The sequence below is a fragment of the Ursus maritimus genome, unplaced genomic scaffold (assembly GCF_017311325.1).
Source record: "Ursus maritimus isolate PB19 unplaced genomic scaffold, ASM1731132v1 scaffold_12, whole genome shotgun sequence".
Taxonomy (NCBI): Eukaryota; Metazoa; Chordata; class Mammalia; order Carnivora; family Ursidae; genus Ursus; species Ursus maritimus.
In genome coordinates this window covers 67,788,618-67,814,719 of record NW_024423564.1, presented here as the reverse complement: position 1 = coordinate 67,814,719, position 26,102 = coordinate 67,788,618, and the positions used below count along the sequence as shown (strand labels likewise).

The 26,102-nt window shown below is 37.2% G+C and overlaps 1 protein-coding gene across 2 annotated transcripts in view; it reads right to left on the bottom strand.

Moving 5' to 3' along the window:
• Positions 1 to 25,621, bottom strand: part of LOC103670769 (intracisternal A particle-promoted polypeptide) — a 42,300-nt gene extending 16,679 nt beyond the window's left edge. The window contains exons 1-8 of one of the 2 annotated variants that reach the window (XM_040627351.1): positions 25,196 to 25,621; positions 22,444 to 22,782; positions 18,154 to 18,585; positions 11,458 to 11,613; positions 10,288 to 10,455; positions 5,598 to 5,735; positions 4,978 to 5,100; positions 1,476 to 1,696 (exon numbers count right to left, since the gene is read on the bottom strand). In XM_040627351.1, the coding sequence (XP_040483285.1) occupies positions 1,476 to 1,696; positions 4,978 to 5,100; positions 5,598 to 5,735; positions 10,288 to 10,455; positions 11,458 to 11,613; positions 18,154 to 18,585; positions 22,444 to 22,735 (1,530 nt within the window). In that variant the 5' untranslated portion in view covers positions 22,736 to 22,782; positions 25,196 to 25,621. The remainder of the gene's footprint in view (positions 1 to 1,475; positions 1,697 to 4,977; positions 5,101 to 5,597; positions 5,736 to 10,287; positions 10,456 to 11,457; positions 11,614 to 18,153; positions 18,586 to 22,443; positions 22,783 to 25,195) is intronic. The other variant, XM_040627350.1, reaches the window with a different exon arrangement.
• Between the last annotated feature and the right edge of the window lie 481 nt (positions 25,622 to 26,102).

Genomic DNA, 26,102 nt, shown 5'->3' with positions numbered 1-26,102 from the left:
TTTTCTCAGCTTTAAATTTCCCATCTGCATGATACAGATGTCTTTTTACCTCCTGGTACAAGGAGGGTACCTTTCAAATAAGAGATTTATTTCCTGCTTTTAGAGGGACAGAGGAGGGTCAGAAAGTCCTTCTTGCATAGCCTGTCTCTTAAGTAACTTTTATTTAAAATAATCAATATGTCAGGGGTGCCCAGGTGGCTCAGTCAGTTAAGCATCTGACTCTTGGTTTCAGCTTGGGTCATGATCTCAGGTTCCTGTGATTGAGCCCTGTGATGGGCTCCTGTCTCAGAGGGGAGTCTGCTTCTCTCCCTCTCCCTCTGCCCCTCCCCCTGCTCGAGTTCTCTCTCTCTCCCTCAAATAAATAAATCTTTAATAAAATAATAAAATAATCAAGATGCCAAAGTGGTACATTTTGGGGCAGCCTGCCCTTGGCTCCTACATTTCTGAGGCAAAACTGGACAAAAATGAAAGGAGAAATAGACAAATCCATAATTACACTTGAAGATTTCAACACTTCTTTCTTAATAATTGACAAAACAATTGCACAAGTTAAACAGACTAGGGCAGACTTGAACAATACTAACCAATTTGACCTAACTGACATTTATAGACTACTACACTCAACAACAGCAGAATACAAATTCCTTTCCAGTGGACATGGAACATTTACCAAGACAGAAACCATACAAAGTATGCTCTCTGATTACAATAGAATTAAATTAGAAATGAGTAATACAAAGATCTGGAAAATCCCCAAATATTTAGAAATTAAATAACATACTTCTAACAATTCACTGGTCAAAAAAAAAAATTACCAGGGGAATTAGAAGATATTTCAAGAAAAATACTAATTAAAATATAACCTAAATAAATAAATAAATAAATAAAATGCAACATGTCAATATGTGGGGATACACTTAAAGCAGTGCTTGAAAATAATTTATAGGTTTTTTTTTAAAGATTTTATTTATTTATTTGATAGAGATAGAGACAGCCAGTGAGAGAGGGAGCAGAAGCAGGGGGAGTGGGAGAGGAAGAAGCAGGCTCACAGCGGAGGAGCCTGATGTGGGGCTCGATCCCATATCGCCAGAATCACACCCTGAGCCGAAGGCAGATGCTTAACCGCTGTGCCACCCAGGCGCCCCGAAAATAATTTATAGTTTTAAACATTTACATTATAAAAAAAGAAAGGTCTAAAATCAATCATTTAAGCTTCCACTTTAAGAATTTAGAAAAAAGTGCAAATTAAACCAAAAACAAATAGAAGTTAAGAAAAAAGACAGGAACAGAAATCAATGAACAGAAGATGGGCAATCAATAGAAAAAAACCTATGACACCAAAGTTGATTCTCTGAAAAGAAAAAAAAAAACCTGCAAATGATCAATATCATGAATAAAAGAATGCAAATCACTACAGATCTTATAGACATTAAAAGAATAACAGGATAGTAAGCATTTGAAATCATCCAACCTACCTCTTCGAAGGAATATTTTTCTACAGTATGAAGAGCATCTTGCGTCTCATTCCACCCTCCAACAGAATAGATACAGTCATTGAGTGCAGCCACACCAAGATACGCTCTCCTGGTTCCCATTGGAGGAAGTGGAGACCAACGCTTAGAAAGTGGATCATACACTTCAAAAGAACGAAGCTCTATTCCTTCATTGCTGATGCCCCCAATTACATAAATTAAACCTGAAACAGAATATTTTTGTTCAGATGCTACAGAAAATAGAATATAAATAATTATAAAAAGTAATAGTTGTTATTTATGTCTGCTATGCTGATGCCATATTTAATGTAGGGCTCACATTATCCTTTAAGAGAGAAAACTGACTTCTGTCTAGTATATCAAAGCTCACATTTAAGCATGTTACAAAGAATTAGAGGTATAATTTAAAGTGGCATTTAAAGGGTGCCTGGGTAGTTCAGTTGGTTAAGCGTTGGACTCTTGATTTTGGCTCAGGTCATGATCTCAGGGTCGGGAGATTGAGTCCTGTGTCGTTGAGCTCCACGCTCAGTGTGGAATCTGCTTAAGATTCTCTCCCCCTAGGGGTGCCTGGGTGGCACAGCGGTTGGGCGTCTGCCTTTGGCTCAGGGTGTGATCCTGGCGTTATGGGATCGAGCCCCACATCAGGCTCCTCCACTGGGAGCCTGCTTCTTCCTCTCCCACTCCCCCTGCTTGTGTTCCCTCTCTCGCTGGCTGTCTCTATCTCCGTCGGATAAATAAAATCTTAAAAAAAAAAAAAAAGATTCTCTCCCTCTCCTTCTGCCCTTCTCCCACCCCCACGCATATGCTCTTTTTCTAAAATAAATAAATACATCTTTTAAAAAAATTGAGTGGCATTTATTTTTCAAAGAACTTACTATGCTATAACAAAACAGTCAGACAAGGTTTTCCACCTTATTGTCTGCTTGATGATCTAAAGTTCCAGAACTACTGGTACCATGAGGTAAAAAAGGAAAGGGAGAGGGATTTTTTTCCCCTAAAAAAATGCCATGCACTTAAACTGGGAATGATATGGCCTTGTTTGGTGACAGCCTACCTGTTGCTCAAATGAATATAGAGAACTTAATTCAAATTAGAATAGTTATATGGCTAGATTAAGGTATTCAGGGTCAATCACTAGAGTACAATAGAATGTAATTCACAGTGAGTTTATTAAATTTGATTTGAAACTAATGGTTCTGACAATCTACAATTATTTTCAAATGCCTAGCATTGTTTCTAATATTCTAAAGTGAAGAGCTGTAAGTTATAAAGAATGGCATTTTAAGAAATGTGAGCTAAATGTCAGTGAACTTGGGTTCTAGCTCCAGCTTTGCCAGTAACCAGCTATGGGAAAAGACAGTTCACAAACTTCCTGATCTTCAGCTTGCTCATCTATAAATAAAGGGGTCGAAATAGGTAATCTCCAAGATGCCTCTCTAGCTCTATGATTTTAGAAGGTACAATACTGTGACTTATAAGAAATACATACTTGGAGGTTGCCTGGGTGGCTCAGTTGGTTAAGCGTCTGCATCCGGCTCACATCAGGATCCCAGGCCCTGGGATCCAGCCCTCTGTGGGGCTCCCTGTTCAGCGGGAGTCTGCTTCTCCCTCTCCCTCTGCCCCTCCTCCTGCTCCTGCTCTTTCCCTCCCTCCCTCTCTCAAATAAATAAAATCTTAAAAAATAAAATAAAATTATTAAAAAAAAAAAAAAGAAATACATATTTGGTCATTCAGATGACCAAAATATATTTCTCATCTATATTTGGTCTTCACCCCCATTCCTTGCTCACAGCAACCCAAACCCTTGGAATTTCCAAAGTGTTGAGAATGATAAGGGTGTCTTTTGTTATGTTAATGAGGTAACTGTGGGAAAGCACTTAAGGTTTGGGGGGGGGGGGTTTGCCAAAGAAACCAAACTTAAATTTGAGTGTGGGAACTTTCAGTCTCAGCCTCTGACCTCTGGGGAGAGGAAAATGTGTAGAGGTTAAATCAATCACCAATGGCCAATGATTTAACCACTCATGCCTATGTATAGTGAAGCCTCCATAAATTTCCAAAAGGACAGGGTTTGGAGAGCTTCTGGGTTGGTGAATATGTGGAGATGCAGGGACAGTGGCGCATCTGGAGAGGGCATGAAAACTCTGTGCCCCTTCCCCATAACTTGACTTTGCATCTTTTCCATCTAGCTGTTCCTGCATTATATCATTTTAGTAGTAACATTTCCTCTGAGTTCTGTGAGCCACCCTAGCAAATTAATTGAACCTGAAGAAGAGGGACCATTGGAACCTCTGATCTATAGCCAATCAGAGCACAGATAATAGCCTAGGGAGGATGAGTGTCTTGTAGGACTGAGCTTCAACCTGTGGAATTTGATGCTACCTCCAGGTATGGGTACATAGTGTTAGAGTTGAGTTGAATTCTCCAACACCCATTTGGTGTTCTGAGAACCTCTTCTTAGTAGGAGGGAAACCACCCCCACCCCCATGCTGAAAACCAAGTCTCAGAACACCTAATTTATATGAGAAGATAAAAACAACACATACAAAACAATTAGAGAACACTATAGTATTACACAATAGAATATAGTCTGTACCATGTAATTTGAACATTTAAATGCTAGTGGAAATCTGAGAAGGCACTCAAAAAGCAGAAGGAACTTGAGCTGGGGATAGCGGGTTGAGTTGTCATAACAACGAGCACACTGCTCACTACTCTCCAGGTACATATAAATCTGCTCTCCAACTCTGGACTAAGAATCAGGTTCTACTTGACAGTGCTTACCAACTACTTCTCAGGGTATAGTAAACAATTAAAATAATGTTTGTACACCATTTTAATATGTGGTACAACATTTTTCAAATCTGTCACAGCATTATATTCTGTGTGGACTGAATCACAATGTGCCCTGTAAGAAAACACTGAAAATGCCAAAAAAAGAGACAGTGAAGATTGTTTTTTATACCCTCTTGCTACTTAGAACTACTTACTAAGGACTGTTGGGAGAGAAAATGACAAAGATGGATGAAGGTTCAAATGCTTATTTTGCCAGTCAGGCATTTGTGCCTATCTGTGATTTTTAGTTCTAGCTTTGTTATTTTGGAAAAAAATTATTATAAATAAAGATATAAGAGGTTAAAACATATAAAATGCTAAAAGCAATACTTCCATACTGTTAGTGTCAATATTCAATATTAACAGACATAAAATATAGTTTTATGAAAATAAAGCTTCAAGCTTAGTTTTTTAAAAAATATATTTTTAAGGGAAAATAATGGAGGCGCCTGGGTGGCTCAGTCAGTTAAGCATCTGATTCTTGATTTCAGCTCAGGTCATGATGTCAGGATGGTGAGACTGAGGCCTGCGCTGGGCTCCAGCATGGAGCCTGCTTAGGATTCTCTTCTCTCCCTCTGCCCTGCCCCCCAAAATAAACAAATAAAATAAAATTAAATACATTTTCAGGAAGAATTCTTTAGAAAGCAATTACCTTGCATTTCACAACACCCAAAGTAGTAGCGCGACACAGCCATGTTGCCAACTACTTCCCACTTATTTTCATCAGGATCAAATCGTTCAATGGTGTTCCCTATCTCAGCTCCAACCCATCCGCCTGTAACCAAATAGAAATATGTCATTTCTGAATAAAGGAGTCTTATCTATGAAAGATACCTTAGAAAACACCTAATCTGGCAACTTTATGTTGTGAATGATTATCACATGGACCAGAGGGGTTATCTGTCCAAGATGATACAAAAAGTTAGAATCTGACTATAAAACTTGGATCTTAACTCTCTGCTTAGTTTTCATCAGAGATTTAAAAAAACAAAACCAAATAAAAAACAAAAGCTCATCATATTGCTTAGGAAATAAGGTATTTTGCAAAGCTACCATTTTGCTTCAGTGGGCATCTTATCTACACTTTATCTCCATCTCCTTCTGAGAGCTCCACACTTGACAATATTCCCCAAGTAACTCAATTTTGAAAATAAAAATTTATAAAGCTGAGAAACATAAGTTTCTTATGGGAGGGAAGAAAAATGTCTAAAATGATTAGATTCTAAGAATTTAAATAATACTGGATATCCTTAAACTGAAAAGCATAATTACCCAAAGCATAGATAGCCCCGTAACACACACACACTCCCAAGCCACAGCGGGGGTGATTCATTGAAGCTACAGTTGTCCACTGTTTAGTAACTGGATCATAGCATTCAGTACAGTCAAAAATCATTGAATCCTTTTCACCTGAGTTAGATAAAAGAGACACATATCAGAAGGTTTAGTAATGCTAATTGCCTAGAACCATAATACAATATTCAGTAGCATTCCATGTTATTAGAAATTCAACTAGTATGTCTGATTTTATACTATTCATTAAAATTAATTTGCCCAGTGTTATTGTAAATCATTAGCACTGTCATTTATTAAAGCCCACTTAATGAAGCAAGGCATTTTCCTATTATCTATTTCTAATTCTACCACCCAAATAATCCATGTAATTTTTGAGGATAAAATTTGTACTTTAACACTTCTGTATTTTTTCATGTATTAGTTTGGATACCTGGCTCTGGTATAATTTGAATTTTAATGCAATCCTTACCTAGCAACAAAGAGAAAATAAAAATTTCTAAAAACGTACCACTTAAGATAAAATTTTAAAATAGACTCTACCTAGAAGTAAGTCTAATCAAAGATTGTACAAGATCTCTGGCAGATAAATTAAGGAATATCTAAGTAAATGAAGAGATATATCATGTTCATGAATTAGAATCCCCAAACTGATTTATAGATTTAAAGTAATCCCAATTTGAAACACACTTTTTTTATTGTGTTAAAATACAAGTAACATAAAATTTACCACCGTAATCATTTTTAAGTGTAGAGTTCAGTGATGTTAAACATATTCATATTTTTGTGCAGTCATCACCACTCTCCACTCCCAAAACTCTTTATATCTTGTAAAACTGAAACACTATACTGATTCAAACAATAACTCCCCATTCTCCCCTCCCCCAGCCCCAGACAACCACCATTATACTTTATCTTTATGACTTTGACTACTCTAAGTACCTCATATAAGTGGAATCATGCATTATTTTTATTTTCCAACTAACATTTTTAAAATTTAAATTCAATTAATTAACATATATTATTGGTTTCAGAGGTAGAGGTCAGTGATTCATCAGTCTTATATAATACCCAGTGCTCATTACATCACGTGCCCTCCTAAATGTATGTCACCCAGTTACCCCACCCCCCACCCCTCCCCTCCAGCAACCCTCAGTTTGTTTCCTATGCTTAAGAGTCTCTTATGGTTTATCTCCCTCTCTAATTTCATCTTGTTTTATTTTTTCCTCTCGTCCCCTATGATCCGCTGTTGTTTCTTAAATTCCACGAGTGAGATCATATGATAATTGACTTTCTCTGACGGCTTATTTCATTAATCACAATACCCTCTAGTTCCATCCATGTCATTGCAAATGGCAAGATTTCATTTTTTTGATGGCTGAGTAGTATTCCATCATCATGCATTATTTTTTTTAAAGATTTTATTTATTTATTCGACAGAGATAGAGACAGCCAGTGAGAGAGGGAACACAAGCAGGGGGAGTGGGAGAGGAAGAAGCAGGCTCATAGTGGAGGCGCCTGATGTGGGGCTCGATCCCAGAACGCCGGGATCACGCCCTGAGCCGAAGGCAGACGCTTAACTGCTGTGCCACCCAGGCGCCCCATGCATTATTTTTAAAAACAGATTTGACAAAAGAAAATAAACGTTTGATGAACTGGTTCTAAAATTTATATGGAAGTACATAGGGCCCAGAATAGTCAAGTACTCCCATACAAGAGTAGTAAAGAGAGAAATTGTCCTATCAGATAAGCTTATCAGACTTACAACTGAGCTACAGTAATTAAGATAGCGATATACAGAGAGACTAAAACAGAAAAGAAATTCTAGAAACAGATGCCCACATATATGATTACCTGATATATGACAGAGTTTGCACTGCACAGCAGTAGGGAAACAAAAGTTTTTTATGCTGGGATAACTGGTTATATAAATGAGGAAAAGATGAAACTGGTTCCCTACTCATATTATCTAAAAACTCAATTTCAGGTGGATTACAGACATACATTACAGACATACAGTTAGTTCTAAAACTAAAATTTTAGAAAACAATTAAGGTATATCTTCTCATGACTTCAGAGTAGAGAAGGATTTCTTTAAAAAGATACAAGAAACACTAACCATAAAGGGAAAATAAATAATAGAGTTAGCTACATTAAAATGAAAAATGTTTATCAAAAGATATCTCAAAGTAAAAAAGACACCATAAAGACAGTGAAAGATGAAGCCACAGAGTAGCAATAGGTATTTGCAGCACATATAACTTTATGAGGACCTGGAATCCTGAACATATAAAACTATTGTGCAGAAAAGAACCAGCACAGCAGGCCTGAGAATGCCTATCCTTAGAAAGGCCTGCTTGCAAGATTGACTCTTGGCTGGAGTCTGGGAACATAGCTCATAAACAATTCCCTACACTGATACAAAAATTTCCCTAAATAATAAGAGTGGCTTTTTGCAGTGATAAAAATGTTCTGGAATTAAACAGTGGTAATGGTTGCACAACTTTGTGAATATGCTAAAAACTACTGAACCATATACTTCAAATGGGGAATTTTATGGTATGTGAAGTATATCTTAATTTTTAAAAACAGTATTTAGAATATTAACCCAGATATGTATGTATGTAGAAGGAAATAAACCAAATATTGTCATTATCCCTGGGTGATATGAGTAGAGTATGGGTGATTTTTATTTTTTTCATATGCTTCAATTTCAGCAAAATTTTCTACCACAAACCTGAATTACTTTGACAATAAAAATTATCTTAATATTATATATTATAAAATATCTTAAGATAATAATGTTGATAGTATTAATAATAGGTCAAGTTGGGGCACCTGGCTGACTCAGTTGGTAGAGCATGCGGCCCTGAATCTTGGTCATGAGTTTAAGCCCCACATTGGATGTGGAGCCTACTTAAAAAATTTTTAAAGTAAATAAACAAACAAACAAACAAACAAATAATAGTGAAGTCATAGCAGTTTTGAAGGGTGCCCATTAGTATTTCTGTGGCATCAGGAAAGGGGACACAAGTATATGAAAGTGTCACACAGGACACTGCGACCCCACGTTAAACAGGAGAGTTCATGCAATGAAACTATCCATAATTGCCAAAATGTATATAAAAAGAGCTATTAGAGTTCTTGTCAAAGATTATATAGAATTATGGTCTTTATGCTGACAGAAAGTTATTGCTTAAACTCTTATTTCTTGTGATTTTTGGACTCACCATGGCATTTATTGATTTAATGAACTGAGTTCTTTCTTTTTTAAGATTTTATTTATTTTATTTGAGAGAGAGAGTGCACACTGGGGTAGAGGGAGAGGGACAAGTAGACTCTGCACCGAGCAGAGCCCAACGTGGGGCTCGATCTCACGACCATGAGATCATGACCTGACCCAAAACCAAGAGTCAGCTGGCTTAACCAACTTAGCTACCCAGTTGCCTCTTAATGAACTGTTTTTAAGGAACAATTATGTTCCCTTCAAAAGAGAAGTAAAAACCAAATATTCTCTATATCTCTCTCATCTTTAACTGACAGCAGCGTAGTCAAAAAATAATAATAACATTTTCAAGAGGTGCCTGAGTGGTGTAGTCAGTTAAGGGACCAACTCTTGGTTTTGGCTCAGGTCATGATCTCAGGGTTGTGAGATCAAGCCCTACATTGGGGTCTGCTTGAGAGTTTCCCTCTCCCTCTGTCCACCCTGCAGCTAGTGCTCTCTCTCTCTCTCAAATAATAATAATCTTTAAAAAATTTTTTTTTTATATACAACTTTTTGTGTTTTAGACTAACACATAGAAATAAGGCATAAAGATTAATTCTAAGGGTTAGAGATGACCTACCTAGGCTTGTTGTTATAAAGACAAATTATCCAGATGTAAATATTGATATAAAAGTGTTAGCATTTATTTCTCTTTAGGTCCTCCTCGATAATTAATTTCTTCCAACATTCAGAACTCCTTTCATTTAATTTTATTAATCATTTTACAATTCATAATAATAGTTTCAGAAAACACAGGGATTTAAATCAAGAAATATATCCCAATGTCTAGCTGACTTAGTTTTTATAAATCTTACTGTCCAGGAAGCTATGTTAATTAAAAATGATTTGTAATACAACTTCCAGTATGTGAAATTAAATTTTGAAATTAAAATAATTTTTATCGGGGCGCCTGGGTAGCGCAGTCGTTAGAGCGTCTGCCTTCGGCTCAGGGCGTGATTCCGGCGTGCCGGGATCGAGTCCCACATGGGCTCCTCCGCTGGGAGCCTGCTTCTTCCTCTCACACTCCCCCTGCTGTGTTCCCTCTCTCGCTGGCTGTCTCTCTGTCACATAAATAAATAAAATCTTTAAAAAAAAAAATAAATAATAATTTTTATCACAAACATTGACCTAAATTTTGGTGCCACATTTTATAAACAACTTTTCATCAAAACCAAACCTAAGTATTCTGCCTTGGGATAAATCACAGTATCCCTCTGGTTGAAAACATTCAATATCTTCTGTTTCCTTTTCTTTTTTTCATTCATTTATTCATTAAATATTTATTGAGCACAACCATATCTATGTATACCCCATAGTACCTAACAATATATATATAAGTCATATAAGATGCAGCCAACTTACAGCTAAAGACTAATAAGGGAAAGAAGACATTTTCATTATTACCTCCAATAGCGTAAACCATCCCTCCCAGAACTGCTACTCCTAGCCCGCATCGAGCTTGATGAAGTGAAGACACGGTGGTCCAGTATTGGCTAAAGGTGTCAAAACGTTCTACACAGCTGAGGGCTCTGCTATCACTCCAACGACCCCCCTGCAACCGAGTATATCCACCTGACCGAAGGAAAGGAGATACATGCAAATCACTTACTGCTAAATATGGAAATGACAGTAATGAGAAAAATCTAGCCCTCTACTTCTAGACATTCAGTCTATAACTATTTCATAGCAAGGAATAAGTGCTTTAGAGCTTGCCATATATACATATATTATTCTTAAATGCGCCAAGTCCTGAAAGATGATGGCTTAAATGCAATGAGGTCAACTAGTGTTCTACCAGCTGGTTTTGGTTATAATAGAATGTTAGATAAAACATAAAAGGAGTTGGTTATCTGTCTAGTTAGGAAGTCTCATTATGACTTCTACTAGTATCTTTTTCAATTAAAAATAGTGAGTTGAAACCCTTGTTTAACTGCACATCCCATCAGTAAAAAGAACTGTAGCATGCACTCAAAAATTACATATTTATATATTATAGCATACATGAAATTATACATATAATAACATACAAATTCTAAGTTATGTTATGAAGTATATATAAAATATTATGTATATAAATTTGGATAATCTGTCTATATATACATCACATATTAATAGGACTTAATGCTTTTTAAAATAAAAAAGATCTTTTATTATGTTCACCTGATACTTCTGTGGATTATCCTGCACACCCACACGTTAGAGCCCACTGGTTCCTATAATCCCTGATCATCTAAGACACCATGAATAGTTAAAAATGTTGAGATTTTCCTTACTTTCCACTAAAATCACATTTTTAACTTTTAAAGCAATGTTACATAAGTCATTGCTTGACAATAATTGGACAATCTAATAACCCAACAATTTAGATCACAGAATAATAGATGTCAAATAAATAGCTATTTATTCTTAGATGTATCCACTGTATTAAACACAATTTGTATCCTATATTAGTGAAATTAAATATGCTTATTTGACATACTTGCATATTCTGATGTGTAAAATAATAACAAAATATTAAAAGGTTTTAATCCTAAAAATAAAGATTATTTGTATCACTTTTTAAAAGGTTCTCACCTACTGCATACAGGTACTTTCTTGCTTTCTTCCGAGGTCGAACCTTAGACGTCTGCAGAAAACTACAAAACTTGTTCTCTTTGGGAGATTTGCACACCTCACAGTACTCTTTCAAAAGTGTTTGCAACGCAACACGAAGATTAAAATCGGATACTCCTAAAGCAAATTTAACAAAATACTGTTTTAATCAACTTTTAAATAATATTGAAAAGGCATGTTCCCATAAAGATAAAACACATTTATCAAAAAATAAAAACTCATCATCAAGCAATGGTGATTGTTTCCAACAATACCAAATATTATTTTTCTCATTGTTACTAAAGAATATACTTTCCTTGGGGCGCCTGGGTGGCTCAGTTGTTGGGCGTCTGCCTTTGGCTCAGGGCGTGATCCCGGCGTTCTGGGATCGAGCCCTGCATCAGGCTCCTCTGCTGGAAGCCTACTTCTTCCTCTCCCACTCCGCCTGCTTGTGTTCCCTCTCTCACTGGCTGTCTCTACCTCCATCAAATAAATAAATAAAATCTTAAAAAAAAAAAAAAAGAATATACTTTCCTTAAATCAAAGATTGTTTTTAACAATATGCTTCATAATATCTAATTTAAAAAGTCATGTATGAGGGCACCTGGGTGGTTCAGTCGGTTAAGCATCTGCTTTTGGCTCAGATCATGATCTCAGCATCCTGGGATTGAGCCCCACATCAGGCTCCCTTCTCTCTTTCCCACTCCCCCTGCTTCTGCTTTCTGTCTTTCTCTGCCAAAAAAAAATAAATAAAATCTTAAAAACAACAACAACAACAACTCATGTGTGAGGATTTCTAAACAAAGATGGCAAGGTGAAACAGGATATTATCCAACAAAATGGAAAAATAAAATAGCCCAATATTCTATACTTATGACTTAATAACTAAAAGATATAAAATAATATCACATACTTTAAAGTATGATAGTCAAAGCAAGAAACAAAAGATTCTAGTGGGATGAAGTCTATCTCCTAAAAAGACTTTGAGCATGATTGGGTAGACTGTTCCTGCTCAAGGATGTTTAGCTAAGGTGAAGTGGGGATGAAAGTCAACTTATGTCCCACTTGGCAAGCTATAAGACTTGGCCCCTTGAAAGGGACTATTTTCTAATTTGCACAAAGGCACCGCATATGCCAGCAAGGGACTGTCTCCAAGCCTTGTCCCTATATCCCAGAAGCCATATTGAGGAAACAAAGTCAATTAACCAAATCTTGAGAATTTTCACTAATGACTAATAATTTGGAAAGGTAGAATGAGCAGGTAAGAAGCAGAACTGAGAAGTCAAAGAAAAAACCATTACAAGAAGTCCTTCATAGGACCATCGGTAAAGATAGAATCACCAGGGCTTGCCATCTAACAGAGCATAGTACCAGCCAAAGTCCATACTAGTGAGACACATCCTTAGCTGGGTTAAGTAAGCCCTGACGCGAGATCAATAATAGGATCTTAGAGAGAGCTTAGAGCCCAGGTCCCTAAGCAAATATCTAAGCCTTAGCAGATCCCTGTTCTTCCACCACCTTCATACCTCAGGCTAGAAAGAAGTGGCAAGAACACAACACAGTCCTCAAATTTTAGCTAGAAGTTACACTAAGGTAGGAAAGGTGTCAAGGAGAATTAGTTCTTCCATTATCAGAGTAAACTGGTTTGAAGAGAGCTGCCCATGTTATACATGAGCAATATATCAAGAAGTAACAATATAACCGTTAAAATATATCCCAGGAAAAAGAAGAGAAAGAGATTGAAGAATTCATTCTGGAAGAAAACATTAGCCACAAACAAAAACAGACTTGCCATACATGCTTCACAGGATAGAAAAATATAGATCTGGGGTGCGTGGCTGGCTCAGTTGGTAAAGCATGTGACTCTCGATCTCATGGTTGTGATTTCAAGCCCCACACTGGACGTGGAGCCTATTTAAAAAAAAAAGAAAAGAAAAGAATATAGATTCTATTTTTTAAAAAAGAGCTCAAAGGCAGAATGAGACACCTTACTAAGGAAACAAAGAGAGAACTTGAAATGATAGTATTACAGACTTAATAAATTAGAAACAAGAAACACAATAGATATGATGAAAAATCAAACCATGAATTTGGAGTGAAGACTCGAGAAAACAACTGTGAATACAGAACAAAAGAAAATACTTTAGCAGTAGAAGATGATAAATATGAAAGACAAAGAAGTTCCAATAAAATGATGAAGACTGGGGCTCCTGGGTGGCTCAGTTAAACATCTGACTCTTGATTTTGGCTCAGGTCATAATATCAGGGTCATGGGATCGAGCCCTACATCAGGTTCTGCACTCAGCATGGAGTCTGCTTGTCCCTATCCCTCTCCTCCTCCTCCTGCTCTCGCATGCAACCTCTCTCTCTAAATAAATAAAATCTTAAAAAAAAAAAAAAAAGGATGAAGACTACCAAATGAAGCATTTGAAGTATTGAGAAATTTCATACAGGAAGATTTCTCCAAAATGAAGGAAAAACTGAACCTTTAAAAGGAAAGGGTATATAATTATACTCTAATGAAAAATGACAAACTTTAACACAAATCAAGAATAAAAATAAATAAAAAGCCATTATCATTTCCTACTAATTTGAGTGTCATATTTCAGAGAATATAGTTTTATAGTTGCTTCCTGAAATAACTCATCAGTTATTACTAATTAATAAAAACAATGAGAACTAAGGTTATGAAAGAATGAACCTATTCTCATAGTTCAAAGGTACATCTGGGGGCACCTGGGTGGCTCAGTTGGTTAACCACCGACTCCTGGTTTCAACTCAGGTCATGAATTCATGGGTTGTGAGATACAGCCATATGTTGGGCTCCTTGCTCGGCAGGGAGTCTGTTTGTGATTCTCTCTCTCTCTCTCTCTCTCCCTCTGCCCCTCCCCCTCCTTGCGGGCACGCAGTGCTCGTTCTCTCTCAAATAAATCTAAAAAAAAAAAAGAATATTATGTCCACCCATGGGATACCTGGCTGGCTCATTCGATAGAGCATGCAACTCTTGATCTCAGGGTTGTAAGTTTGATCCTCACGTTGGGTGTAGAGATTACTTTTTTTTTTTTTAAAGATTTTATTATTTATTTATTTGACAGAGAGAGAGAGCACAAGCAGGGGGGGGCGACAGAGGGAGAGGGAAAAAGCAGGCTCCCCACTGAGCGGGAGCCCAATGCAAGGCTCAATCCCAGGACCCTGGGATGAGGACCTGAGCTGAAGGCAGAGGCTTAACTGACCGAGCCACCCACATTTTAAAAATCTTGGAAAAAAAAAAAAAAAAAAGAATATTACACCCATTCAAATTGCTGTCAACTTAAGAAAGCAACAGGCAGAAATTCTCAAATAAGAAAAGAATTCAGGAAATACAGTAATCATGAACTTTTCTTGAAAATAATAGTTGGTGATGAAATCTAGCCAACCAAAAGACAAATCAAAGAAGAAAATTTGGGAATAAAAAGACTCAAAAACTGGTGAACAGCATCAAATTCCATTTAAATACAGAATAAAAGCACAGAGCTGGGAAATGATGATTGAAAATAAAATCTATATAAAGGTATAAATCTTGACTGTTGGCATAGGAAGAAAAATAACAATGCTAATTGCCTTATTTTTCTTCGTGAGTCTATACTGTTTAAAACTGAAACACAAAACAATGTATGTTTAAATATATTGGGATTCAAATTTAAGAATAATAAATAAAAATAAAATTGAAACACAAATGAAACTTTTATTTCATCTTTTAATGATTTTCATCTTTAGTCCTTAACTTGATAAGAACTTTTTAGAATGAGTGTTTCTTTTCTTTTTTTTTTTTTTTTAAAGATTTTATTTATTTATTCGACAGAGACAGCCAGCGAGAGAGGGAACACAAGCAGGGGGAGTGGGAGAGGAAGAAGCAGGCTCCTAGTGGAGGAGCCTGATGTGGGACTCCATCCCAGAATGCTGGGATCACGCCCTGAGCCGAAGGCAAACGCTTAACGACTGTGCCACCCAAGCGCCCCATAGAATGAGTGTTTCTTAAGATAAAGAAACATTCATCTAAAATTTGATATTACTTCATTTCTTCTTTAACTTTTAGTGAGATTTAAGTATACTTTTTGTATTATAAATAATATGTACAGAATGATTCTTATTTTTTTTCTGTTTATCCATCCAAACATACATCCACCCATCATCCATCCTCCTATACAGAGATATCTAGAATGATGTTTACTAAACGTTAATTATAACTGGTTATTTCTGGATGGTGAACTTTGGGAGAATTTGTTGTTTTATAATTATTACCTAAACATTTATAAGAGAATGTACCATTTTTAAAAAGTAGTCATTCTCTAAAATGGCAAGAAATAGATGTGTTATCATATAGCTAGTACTAGTAAATTGCCTGAATTATTCCAGTGGTAAATACAAAAAACATACACCAGTGGGAAAATCTACATATTTCACATAACATAATTTAACCATTTCCATTAAGTCTTTTGCTCTCTGAATTTTGTGGTAGTCTCATCATTTTTCTAAATAAATTGCCTACTTTTTCTCTAATATGATCAAAAAGAAAAAGTTTCCAAATTGAAATATATTAAAATCTTTTAAAAAAATCCTCCATTTACTTCTCCCTGACGCCTTGCAGTTTTACTCCAGTGAAATACCTTTAGCTGACAGCTATTGGGCATGCTTAATAAGCAGTACAAGATTTGAATATTATAACACTAAAAAGCTATAGGAAAACATGCCCCAACCCTAGGTAACTTTCCCTTGCTCCTTGCAAAGGAACTTTCCTGTAGCACTCTGTATCTACAGAACTTGGGAAAAGACAAACTCAACCATGAAAGCTTTTGTCCCACTCCTAAATTCTCATATGATTCAAGCAAAAATGTGTATAATAATTTCTTTCTTCTTGTTTTAGCATTTAAATACAGCCAGTCTTCATTACTTGTGGATTCCTTATTTATGAATACATCTACTCATTAAAATACATTTGTAACCCAAATTAACACTCATGGTGCTTTCCTAGTCACTCTCGGACATGCTGCAGAGTGGAAAAAAATTTGCACGTTTCTAGGTGGGTAATGAACAAGGTGACGCTCTGCCCCGTATTTCAGCTCTCATATTATAAACAAGTGTCCTTTTCACAGTCTGTTTAGTGCCATGTTTTTCACATTTGGGGGCTTTTTGTTGGTGATTTCATTGTTAAAAATGACCCAAGCATACTGCTGAAGTGCTGTCTAGTGTTCCTAATTGCAAGAAGCCTGTGTTGTGCCTTATGGAGTAAATACATGTATTAGGTTTCATTTAGGCCTGGGTTATAGTGCTGTTGGCCATGAGTTCAATGTTAATAAATCAAGTATATATATTAAATAAGGTGTTTTTGATAGAAACACACATAAAACAAGGTTATGTATTGATCAGGTAGCAAAAATACTGTGACCTAGCTAAGAACTTACCCGGTAATTCCCCTAGGAACAATGTCTCAGTATTTGCCAATTCAGCGTTGGTGGCAACTTTATAGAACATAACTACTGTGAATAATAAGAATTGACTGAGTAATGTATATGCATTAATAAAAAAAAATCACTGGGGGTGGGGGAATGGAATAGGCTGGTGATGGGTAGTAAGGAGGGCACATATTGCATGGTGCACTGAGTGTTATACGCAACTAATGAATCATCGAACTTTACATCAAAAATCAGGGATGTACTGTATGGTGACTAACATAATATAATAAAAAAATATTATTATAAGAAAAAAATCACTCAGAAAAACCTACCAAATTCTGTTAATACTGTTAAGAGTGGAAAAAACCCTAAAAATCCACATTAAATGTTATTTTCCACAGAATTACACCTTTAATGCTAACAGTGTATTTAATTCATAAGAAGATCATTTGTAACTCAGTCACATCCTGAAGTTTCAGCGCATGACAAGAGTAAGAGCTTTAAATCTTGAAACCAGGTCTAAGGTAGTTTGTAAAAATAAATTTAAATAGGGGGTGCCTGGCTGGCTCAGTCATTGGGGCATGCAACTCTTGATCTTGGGGTTGTGGGTTCAAGCCCTACATTGGGTGTAGAGAGTGCTTAAAAATAAAATCTTAATAAATCAATTAATTAATAATAAGATATTATATATTTTATATATTATCATTTTTCTAATATAAAAATTAACACAATTTTATACTATGATGAAAAGTATTTTCAGAGTTTAGTACTTGAAGATGATTCAAAGGCTACTTAGAAGCTATGATATTATATCAATATAAAATTAATTTTATAACGAGAAGACTTACAGGATTTATTGAGTTTGGGTTTTGTTTTTAGCACATGCATTTTCCTCAAGTGTCAGGTTTTGTTAAATTTTTTAGAGGAGTAAGAGGAAATCTTACACTGAAATAATCAGTACTATGAAAAACAGCAGTGGTATTTTAGCTCTGTCAGTAATTTTATCTATAACTCTAATAACTCTAATCTCCCTCAGTATTTAATCTCAAGAAAGTATGTAAAAATTTGATTAAAATAATGGGTAGAAATACTGAAATACTATTATCTGCAAAACACAAAAGTTGTATCTTGCATATAATAATCATTCAATAAATGTCTGCTATTGAACTGAAAAATGAAAACATTATCACATTTCAGAGAAAAAGCTACTGGATATTCACTCATTTGATAAGCAAAAAAAAATTACCTTCTATATACTTTAAAAGCCTCTGAGGAGGTAATAAAGGGAATCGAATTGGTTCTAGCACTTCCACCACATGTTTTCTTCTTTTTCCCAGGTCCTTCAGAATCCATTGCATTGCAGCTAAAAAGACCTGATATTCATCCTCAATACTGAGCTCTTCGCTTCGCAAAATTTTGATCAGTTGATCTTTTGTAAGCGCTAGGAACTCTTCCCCACTGTGAACCTCCAAGAAATGGACATGAATGTAGTTTTCTGTGAATTCCAAAAGATCATGGCAGGCAATTTGCTCAGAGAACTGAAAGATCCCAATGCAGTTCAATGGATCAATTTGTCCTTTCAGAAATTCACAGCACAGATTAACAACTTCAGTCAACTGTAGCATGTCTGCTGCAACAATCAGCTCCTGGACATTATTCACACCTATGTTCACTATCCCTGGGGAAGTACGGAGACAAAATAACCAACAAAATAAAAATAAACATTTGACTTATATTAAAAACATTATATTTAATTCCACTGATAGCTTAGTATTTGCTGAGTAGATAGATGCTAACTAAAAAGGCAACAAGGGATTTGTAGAAAGAATGCAAAACTTAAATGACGATACCTAACATTTATGGAACACTTACAGTGGACAGAAACATTAATTGTTTTATCCATTCACTTAACTGTCACTACAACCCCATATAGGTGTTATTATCATCATCATTATTATTATTTATTTTATTTATTTTTGGCAGAGAGAGAGAGCACAAGCAGGGGGAGTGGCAGGCAGAGGGAGAGGGAGAAGCAGGCTCCCTGCTGAGCAAGGAGCCTGATGTGGGGCTGGATCCAGGACCCTGGGATCATGACCCAAGGTGAAGGCAGACACTTAACCAACTGAGCCACCCAGGTGCCCCTATTTTTTCTTTTTCTATCAATTAAACAGAAATAGAAAGTTTATTTATTTTATTATATATCTAAAAAAAATGTTTTTAAAGTATGCTCCATGCCCAGCATGGGGCCCAGTATGGGGCTTGAACTCATGACCCTGAGATCAAGACCTGAGCTGAAATCAAGAGACAGATGCTTGAGCCACCTAGGTGCCCTGAAGAATCAAAAAGTTTAAAAAACTTGTCTCCAAGTCACATGGTCAAGTGATTGAGGGTAGGGATCGACATCAAAACCCATGCTTTTAACATAAGGCAAATGCATCTAATATTTACTGAGGCACTGGGGTGAATAAAATAGGGTTCCCATCTTCAGTTATGATAGAGCCATACAAACATTAATTTTTAATACTAGATATAACCAAGAGTCTATGACATATGAGAAGTTATTAAATACTTAATATTTAAGTAACTATGTCCACCACCTTCTTTCTAGATGACTTCACTTCCATATATTTACATATATGACTTTGGGAGAACACCAAACAGTCAATTATATTTAGAAGGGAAGAAAAACACTGTAATTCTCCTGCCTGATAAGGATAAACTCTCCATTCAATCTTATACTTCCCTTTATCCCTCTTATGATATTCACTCCACTAAATATTTGTCTAAAGTTTGTATTGCCAATAAGATTTATAAAATCTGTTGGGGGAAGGCTTTCCCTTCTGTATTCTCAATGCCTAGTGCCTACTAGGTACTCAAAAAATTTGTTTTAAATAAATGAATGGCCAAAGACATTATGATTAGAGAAAGAATATGGCTTGTTGAATGCAAACAGGGGTTCCCGAAAGTAAGAAATCGAATCCACCATGGGAGTAAATGGTAGTGGCTGCACAGAAAACTGAGGTAAGACTTAGTTGAATGAAATGAGAAGTCACAACAAATTTGGACAAGATCATAGATTGTAATCTATGAAGACTGAACGCCTGCTATTGGATAAAACCAAGAGTTACTAGACAGCAATAAAAAGAATGCCCTATAACTATATAAGGCTTTATAGATTACAAAAAGCCCTTTTACATTTATGAAAAGTCATCTCACTTAACTGTCACGTGAATTATGAAATGTTATCCCCACTTTACAACTAAGGAAAATGAGGATCTCACAAGCTCATTTCAAATTTGTAAGTACCTAAACTGCACTACCTATAAAGCTCTGAGAAGGCAGAGGCCCCCCTGTCTTGTTTCCTGCCATATCCTTAGTGCTTAGCTTACAGCAAGTATTCCTATGGGATACCTTGCTGGCTCAGTACAGCATGTGACTCTTGATCTGGGGGTTCTGAGTTCAGGCCCCATATGGGGCGTAGAGCTTATTTTTTAAAAGAGTATCCATAAGGGGCGCCTGGGTGGCTCAGTCAGTTGAACGTCTGCATTCGCCTCCGGTCATGATCCCAGAGTCCTGGGATGCAGCCCCAAGCTGGGCTCCCTGCTCAGCAGGGAGTCTGCCTCTCCCTCTGTCCTGCTTGTGCTCTCTCTCTCTCAAATAAATAAATAAAATCTTTAAAAAAAAGGAAAAAAAGAACGTGATTTTGTTGTGGGTGGTAATTGTACCCTGCTGAAAATTACATTTCTTAGCCTCACTTACAGATAGGGATGAATTTTTTCCTGTTTGGCCAATGGGATATAGACAGCAATTACTGGGGACGGCTACCAGAAAAGCTTAAAAAGAGCACAGACTCAGCTAGTAGGCCCTTTTGCCTTTTTCTCTTCTTCCTTCTACTGGCTGGAATTTAGCAATCATGAGATTAGAAGCTACAAGCTATAGAGGGTACAGCAAAATGTTGGGAGAATAACAGGACACTAAGGACATCATAAAGCCACCATACCATCCTTGGAATGCCTACTATGAATTCACTTCTGTGGAAAAATAAACTGTTGTTAAGCCACTTGATATCTTTTACCAGTAGCCAAATTCTGTTCTTAATTGTTATACCGATTTTAGCCTTAAATGTCTGTTCTAGAATGTTATTTCTCCCAGATATGCTCAATAGCTTTTATTTTTATGGGTTTTTACCACGTTTTGATTATTTGATGGAGGTGCTAATCACCAATATGGTGATAGTACCTGGAATATCTTTCACTAAGTATCTCTTGTAGCTACCCTTAGACAAGAGGCAGAATAGACACCTTGTAGCATTTCTTCTGTTTTTATGTAGTTCAACACTAATTCCATTGGATTAATCTGTGTTAATTTACACTTTGCAAATAAGGGAAGCAAGACATTTATGAAGCTGTTTTCAGCTCACCCAAGTCATTTAGAAAAGGTTAAAAAAAAAAGAATCCCTTGATGCTGATTTGTACATTAGCCAATAGACAGGGCTGCATTGCTTTCAGTAATTAAAAGTCATTTTTATAATCTCCAAATTAAGAGTTATTTTCTTATATCTTACAAAATGTAATAAGACAACACAAAGAAATCTTTTGTCATTTTCCAGGTTTAAATACCATGCATTAAATAAATACCTTATCGGGTCACATAATGATCTCCCACCAAGTAGTCCTTTAAGGAGAACATGATGACCAAACATAGTCTTTGTTTTCAAACATCTTTTCCGATTATATTATATTCACCACAGAAAAAAATTCAAGGCAGTAAAGTATAAAAATGAAAATCATGTATTTTTCCACAGACATACACTGTACTAACACTTTAGTGTCTTTCTTTCAAATCTTATTTCCATGTATATTTGTTACATATCATATAAAACTTATACTTCATAGTTTTTTGTGTGCATTTTCTAACATTATCAACTCTTTAATTAAAAACATTTAAAAAATAAGTTTTAATTAAAATACATACATGTTGATTACAAATATTTTGAAGGAAAAAGAAAAAGAGGGAAAAATACAGATCTTCCATATTCCATCATCCAGAAATAAATACTTATCAACATTCTGGTCTTTTTCCTGTGCACAAATACAAATGATTTTGTTTCTTTACAAAACTAGAGCAGTATTTATATCCAAATTTTTTTCATTTAATACATTGTAAACACTCTTCCATGGTATATATTTAAATAATTTGAGAGATCTAAAAAAATATTCCATGATATATACATGTGCCATAATTTATTTAACCGTATAACCTACTGAGGGATAATTAGATTGTATTCAATTATGTAGTTATAAATAATGTTAGAATAAATATCCTGGTACATAAATATTTGCCTGCATCACTAATTAATTCCTTATGATTCCTAGAAAAGGAATACTGGGTCAAAAGAAAGACACGAACTTTTCAAACACTCATAATAACATTGTCAAATTACTTTCCATAGAAGTTGTATCAACTTATATTCCCATTGCAATACATGAGTGATTATATCAGTCTTCACTCAAAGCTATCGGCTCATGTAACATACCTGTATAAATGAAATCTAGAAGTATTTGAAAGATTCCAGCTTCAATTCCTAGAATCTGCACAACATCTTTTGAGGACTCTTTCATTCCTCCAGTGAACAAAGCTGCAAAGTAAGGACTACTGGCAGCCAAAACCAACCGATGAACTTTAAAAGTTTCCTTCCCAACTTGCAGCTGCACATCACAGAAATGCTCTCCATTCCTCATTTTATTGATCTGGGCCAAGATGAGTTGGGCATGTTTATCTGATGAAAATGGACTATCACCAGCCTTGGGACAGTCCTCATTAGCCATGATGACAGATTAATTAAAAGGACCGTTGCCCATAATCTGGTCCTACCCTGAAAAACAAAACAGAAGGAGACCAGAAGATATATTTTTGTCTTTAACACGTCTTCTATTCACACTTGAACTGGATGTTGCAAGATAAAGATTAACATATGAGGAGATGGCATAAGCCCTTCTGGGTGAAATAAAGAAAATAAGAAACGGCGCAAAGGCAGAAATTTTTGTACACTGTAGTAAGGAAGCACACACTCTAGCCAGAATGAATTTTCAAAAACCAGTTGTGATCAGGCCAACTGTCTGCTTACAATCATTCAATGTGCACACTTCTCTTAGCACACAAAGCGCTTCTAATCTCACCTCTGTCTACCTGTCCAGTCCTATCTCCCATACTCTTTTTTGAACTTAATACTCCAACAAAACCTTAACAATTTGCAGTTCTCTAAAAGTGTCTGTTTTGAGGCATCCTTCCCCACCTTTTCCTTTTGGGTCTTTGTTATAATTCAAGATTGTTCAAACATAATTTCCTGCAGAAGCTTCCCTGTTCCTTTCTCCTCTGGATTTGGTGCTCATCCCAAACTTACCTATTTTACAGCCTATATCACACTTTACCTTGTCAGACACCCTACCACCCTACTTCCTACAGACACATATATTCTCTGAAAGCTTCCTGAAAGACAGTCTCTTAAGGGCAGGCACTATCTTTCATAGTAGTAGCACCACTACCTAACATGTTAAGTTTTCAAATATTTGTGAAATAAACGAGTAAAATGAGAAATAACCAAAAAAAGGTTGTTTTTGTCTAACTATGATAGCTTTTCCACACATTCTGCCAATTGTAATCCTCACAATAATTAAGAGGCTGGAAGAAAAAGATATTGTTATTTGAAATGAGAGAGAAGGAAACTGAAGCTCAGTTTCCCAAGGGCACACTATTAGTATAATGACAGTCTCGGTATTTGAATCTAAGTCTTATTACTCTAAATCTTGGGCTTTTCCCACCATATCACATGCATAGGAATTATTAAGCCAGGTTATAGAGAAAAGGCTTTGAAACCCAAGCACAGAAATTTAGCCATTATAGACTCAAGAGTAAACCTGACAACGGTAATGCTTCAGAATTGTTAGATGAACCTTCCAGGGAATGAACTGAGAGGTAGCAAAGTCCTTGAAAACAGCCTTACAGCTCCAACAATGAGAATCAAAGGGATAAATCCAACTTACTTTTTAAATAAAGAAACCGTGAGATCCAGTAACATAAGACATTTGGAGATGAAGCACAAGGGAAATCCAAGATGACTACGGTTTTGTAATCTAGGCATCAAAGGGAACTAGTAATAAGACTGACAGAAAGGTGTGGGCTGATGTTAGAAAAAAGTGGTTAAGTTTACAGCATTCAGTCAAACTTATCAAAGTAAAACTAAGCTGATTATCATGATTATCTAGGAATTGAGAAATCTGATTGAGAAGTTTCAAGGCAGCTGCTAAAACTTCACATGAGCATTTAGAGAATGTCAACATATTACAATTAACCGGCATATAAAAGCAAACAGTGCATTTGTCTCTACATAGAAATTTGACCTGCAGAATATTATTATACATGACATGGCTGTTAGGCTTTTTTTTCTGTTTTAGATTTCTTCCTGTCAGCAGATTTTGAACCCTAGGGGCTTGATTTCAAGGTACCTCGTCTGCCCCCAACTTCAAGGCATCGGGCACAGCCACGGAGCTAAAATGCTGCCTCCTGCTACAAAGAGTTCACTGAATATCCATCCACTCGGGTAGCAGACAGGAATCCTAACGTGTTACCATGCTTCTTGGTAATTGCTGATACTATCCCACTGCCAGTGACGAACTTCATTCCAAAAGGCGGCACATGTGTGACCATATTTCCAAAAGGAAAGAACATAACTCCGGGACACTGCATATGGATGTGAGGGGCGTGCCTCAAGAGACCCAGACTTGAAAGGGAGATTATTAGGAAACGGTGGAGATGCCCAGAAGAAGTAAAGAAGACCTATGTTTGGTGGCCTTGAGTTTACTTCATCGGGAAGCTGCTTCAGCAAAGGGTGGCAGAAAAAGCAAGCGTCAAAAAACCGAGGCTCTTTGTGCTTGAGTGGGGGACCTGGAGAGTTACCCCCAAGCTGCTGCGACACTGCAAGCGGAAACATTCGGCGCTACCTAAATGGCGGAGAAGGTATCTCACACTTGTCTGGGGCGAGCTGACAGGCTAGGGGCTCGGCCTCGGATTCCTTGGTGGGGGCGGGGAAAGGAGAGGAGGAGCGGACCGGACCAGACCGAGCGAAAGGGGAGGGCGAGAACACTTCGACTATCAGAGGCACGCCTGAGCGGCCAGAAGAACGGGTTCCAGAGGCTCCTCTCCTCTCTTCAGGGGTCGCAAGAGCCGTAAGAGCCAAGACGTCATTCCCAACCCCGTCATAGTCGCACCCGGACGCAGGCCCTTCTTACCCGCCGCTTCCCCTTCCCGCCGGCGCCCGCTCAGGTCCTGCGCGCGCAGTCGGGACCCGCGCCGGCGCGGAGAGGGCGGGGAAAACCCGGCTGGGCCGACTAGGCAGAGGTGACTGGGCACCGCGGGCGGCCGAAGGCTGGAGGCGAGGCCAGGCCTGCTCAAGAGTGCCTCGCGCGCGCCGCCTGCGCGTGCGCAGTGTGCCTCCGCTCGCGGGTGGCGGCGGCTCCCTGAGCCTAGTGGCTGCGGACCGGGGTTGGTGCTGGATTCCCCGCAGGCGAACTGCACAGCTGCAAGTCCAAGCTCTTGCTTGTGGAGGCTGGCCGTCTCGACCGTTCCACTCCACCTACGTTCTCTCCATTCTTGTGGCGTCCCAGATAGCCAGCGAACCTCAGTGTTAGGAAAGACAGAGACGAACCCCCCGGCGCTGCGCTTCTACCCTTTTTTCTTTTCTTTTCTTTTCTTTTTTTAATTTTTAAAAACTTGAGATGATGGGGCGCCTGGGTGGCTCAGTCATTAAGCGTCTGCCTTCCACTCAGGTCACGATCCCAGCGTCCTGGGATCGAGCCCCGCGTCGGGAGCCTGCTTCTCCCTCCCCACCTCCCCCCTGCTTGTGTTCCCTCTCTCACTGTTTCTGTCTCTCGCTGTCAAATAAAAAACAAACAAAACCCTAAAACTTGAGATGTAATTAACGTATAACTTTAGCTTCACGTGTAGAACATGATTCGATATTTCTATCTTCTCTTTATTCTTCACCATTACTCAAATCATTTTCTAAGTTTGGCTAAGCCTGGCATTAGCCTACTTTGAAGGAAGGGAGAACTCAAAATGTGTAGTTCTTTTCACTGTTGAACCTCATAATATGTCACATTCGTGGCTTCCAAACATTTTGACCCCAACCAACAGTGA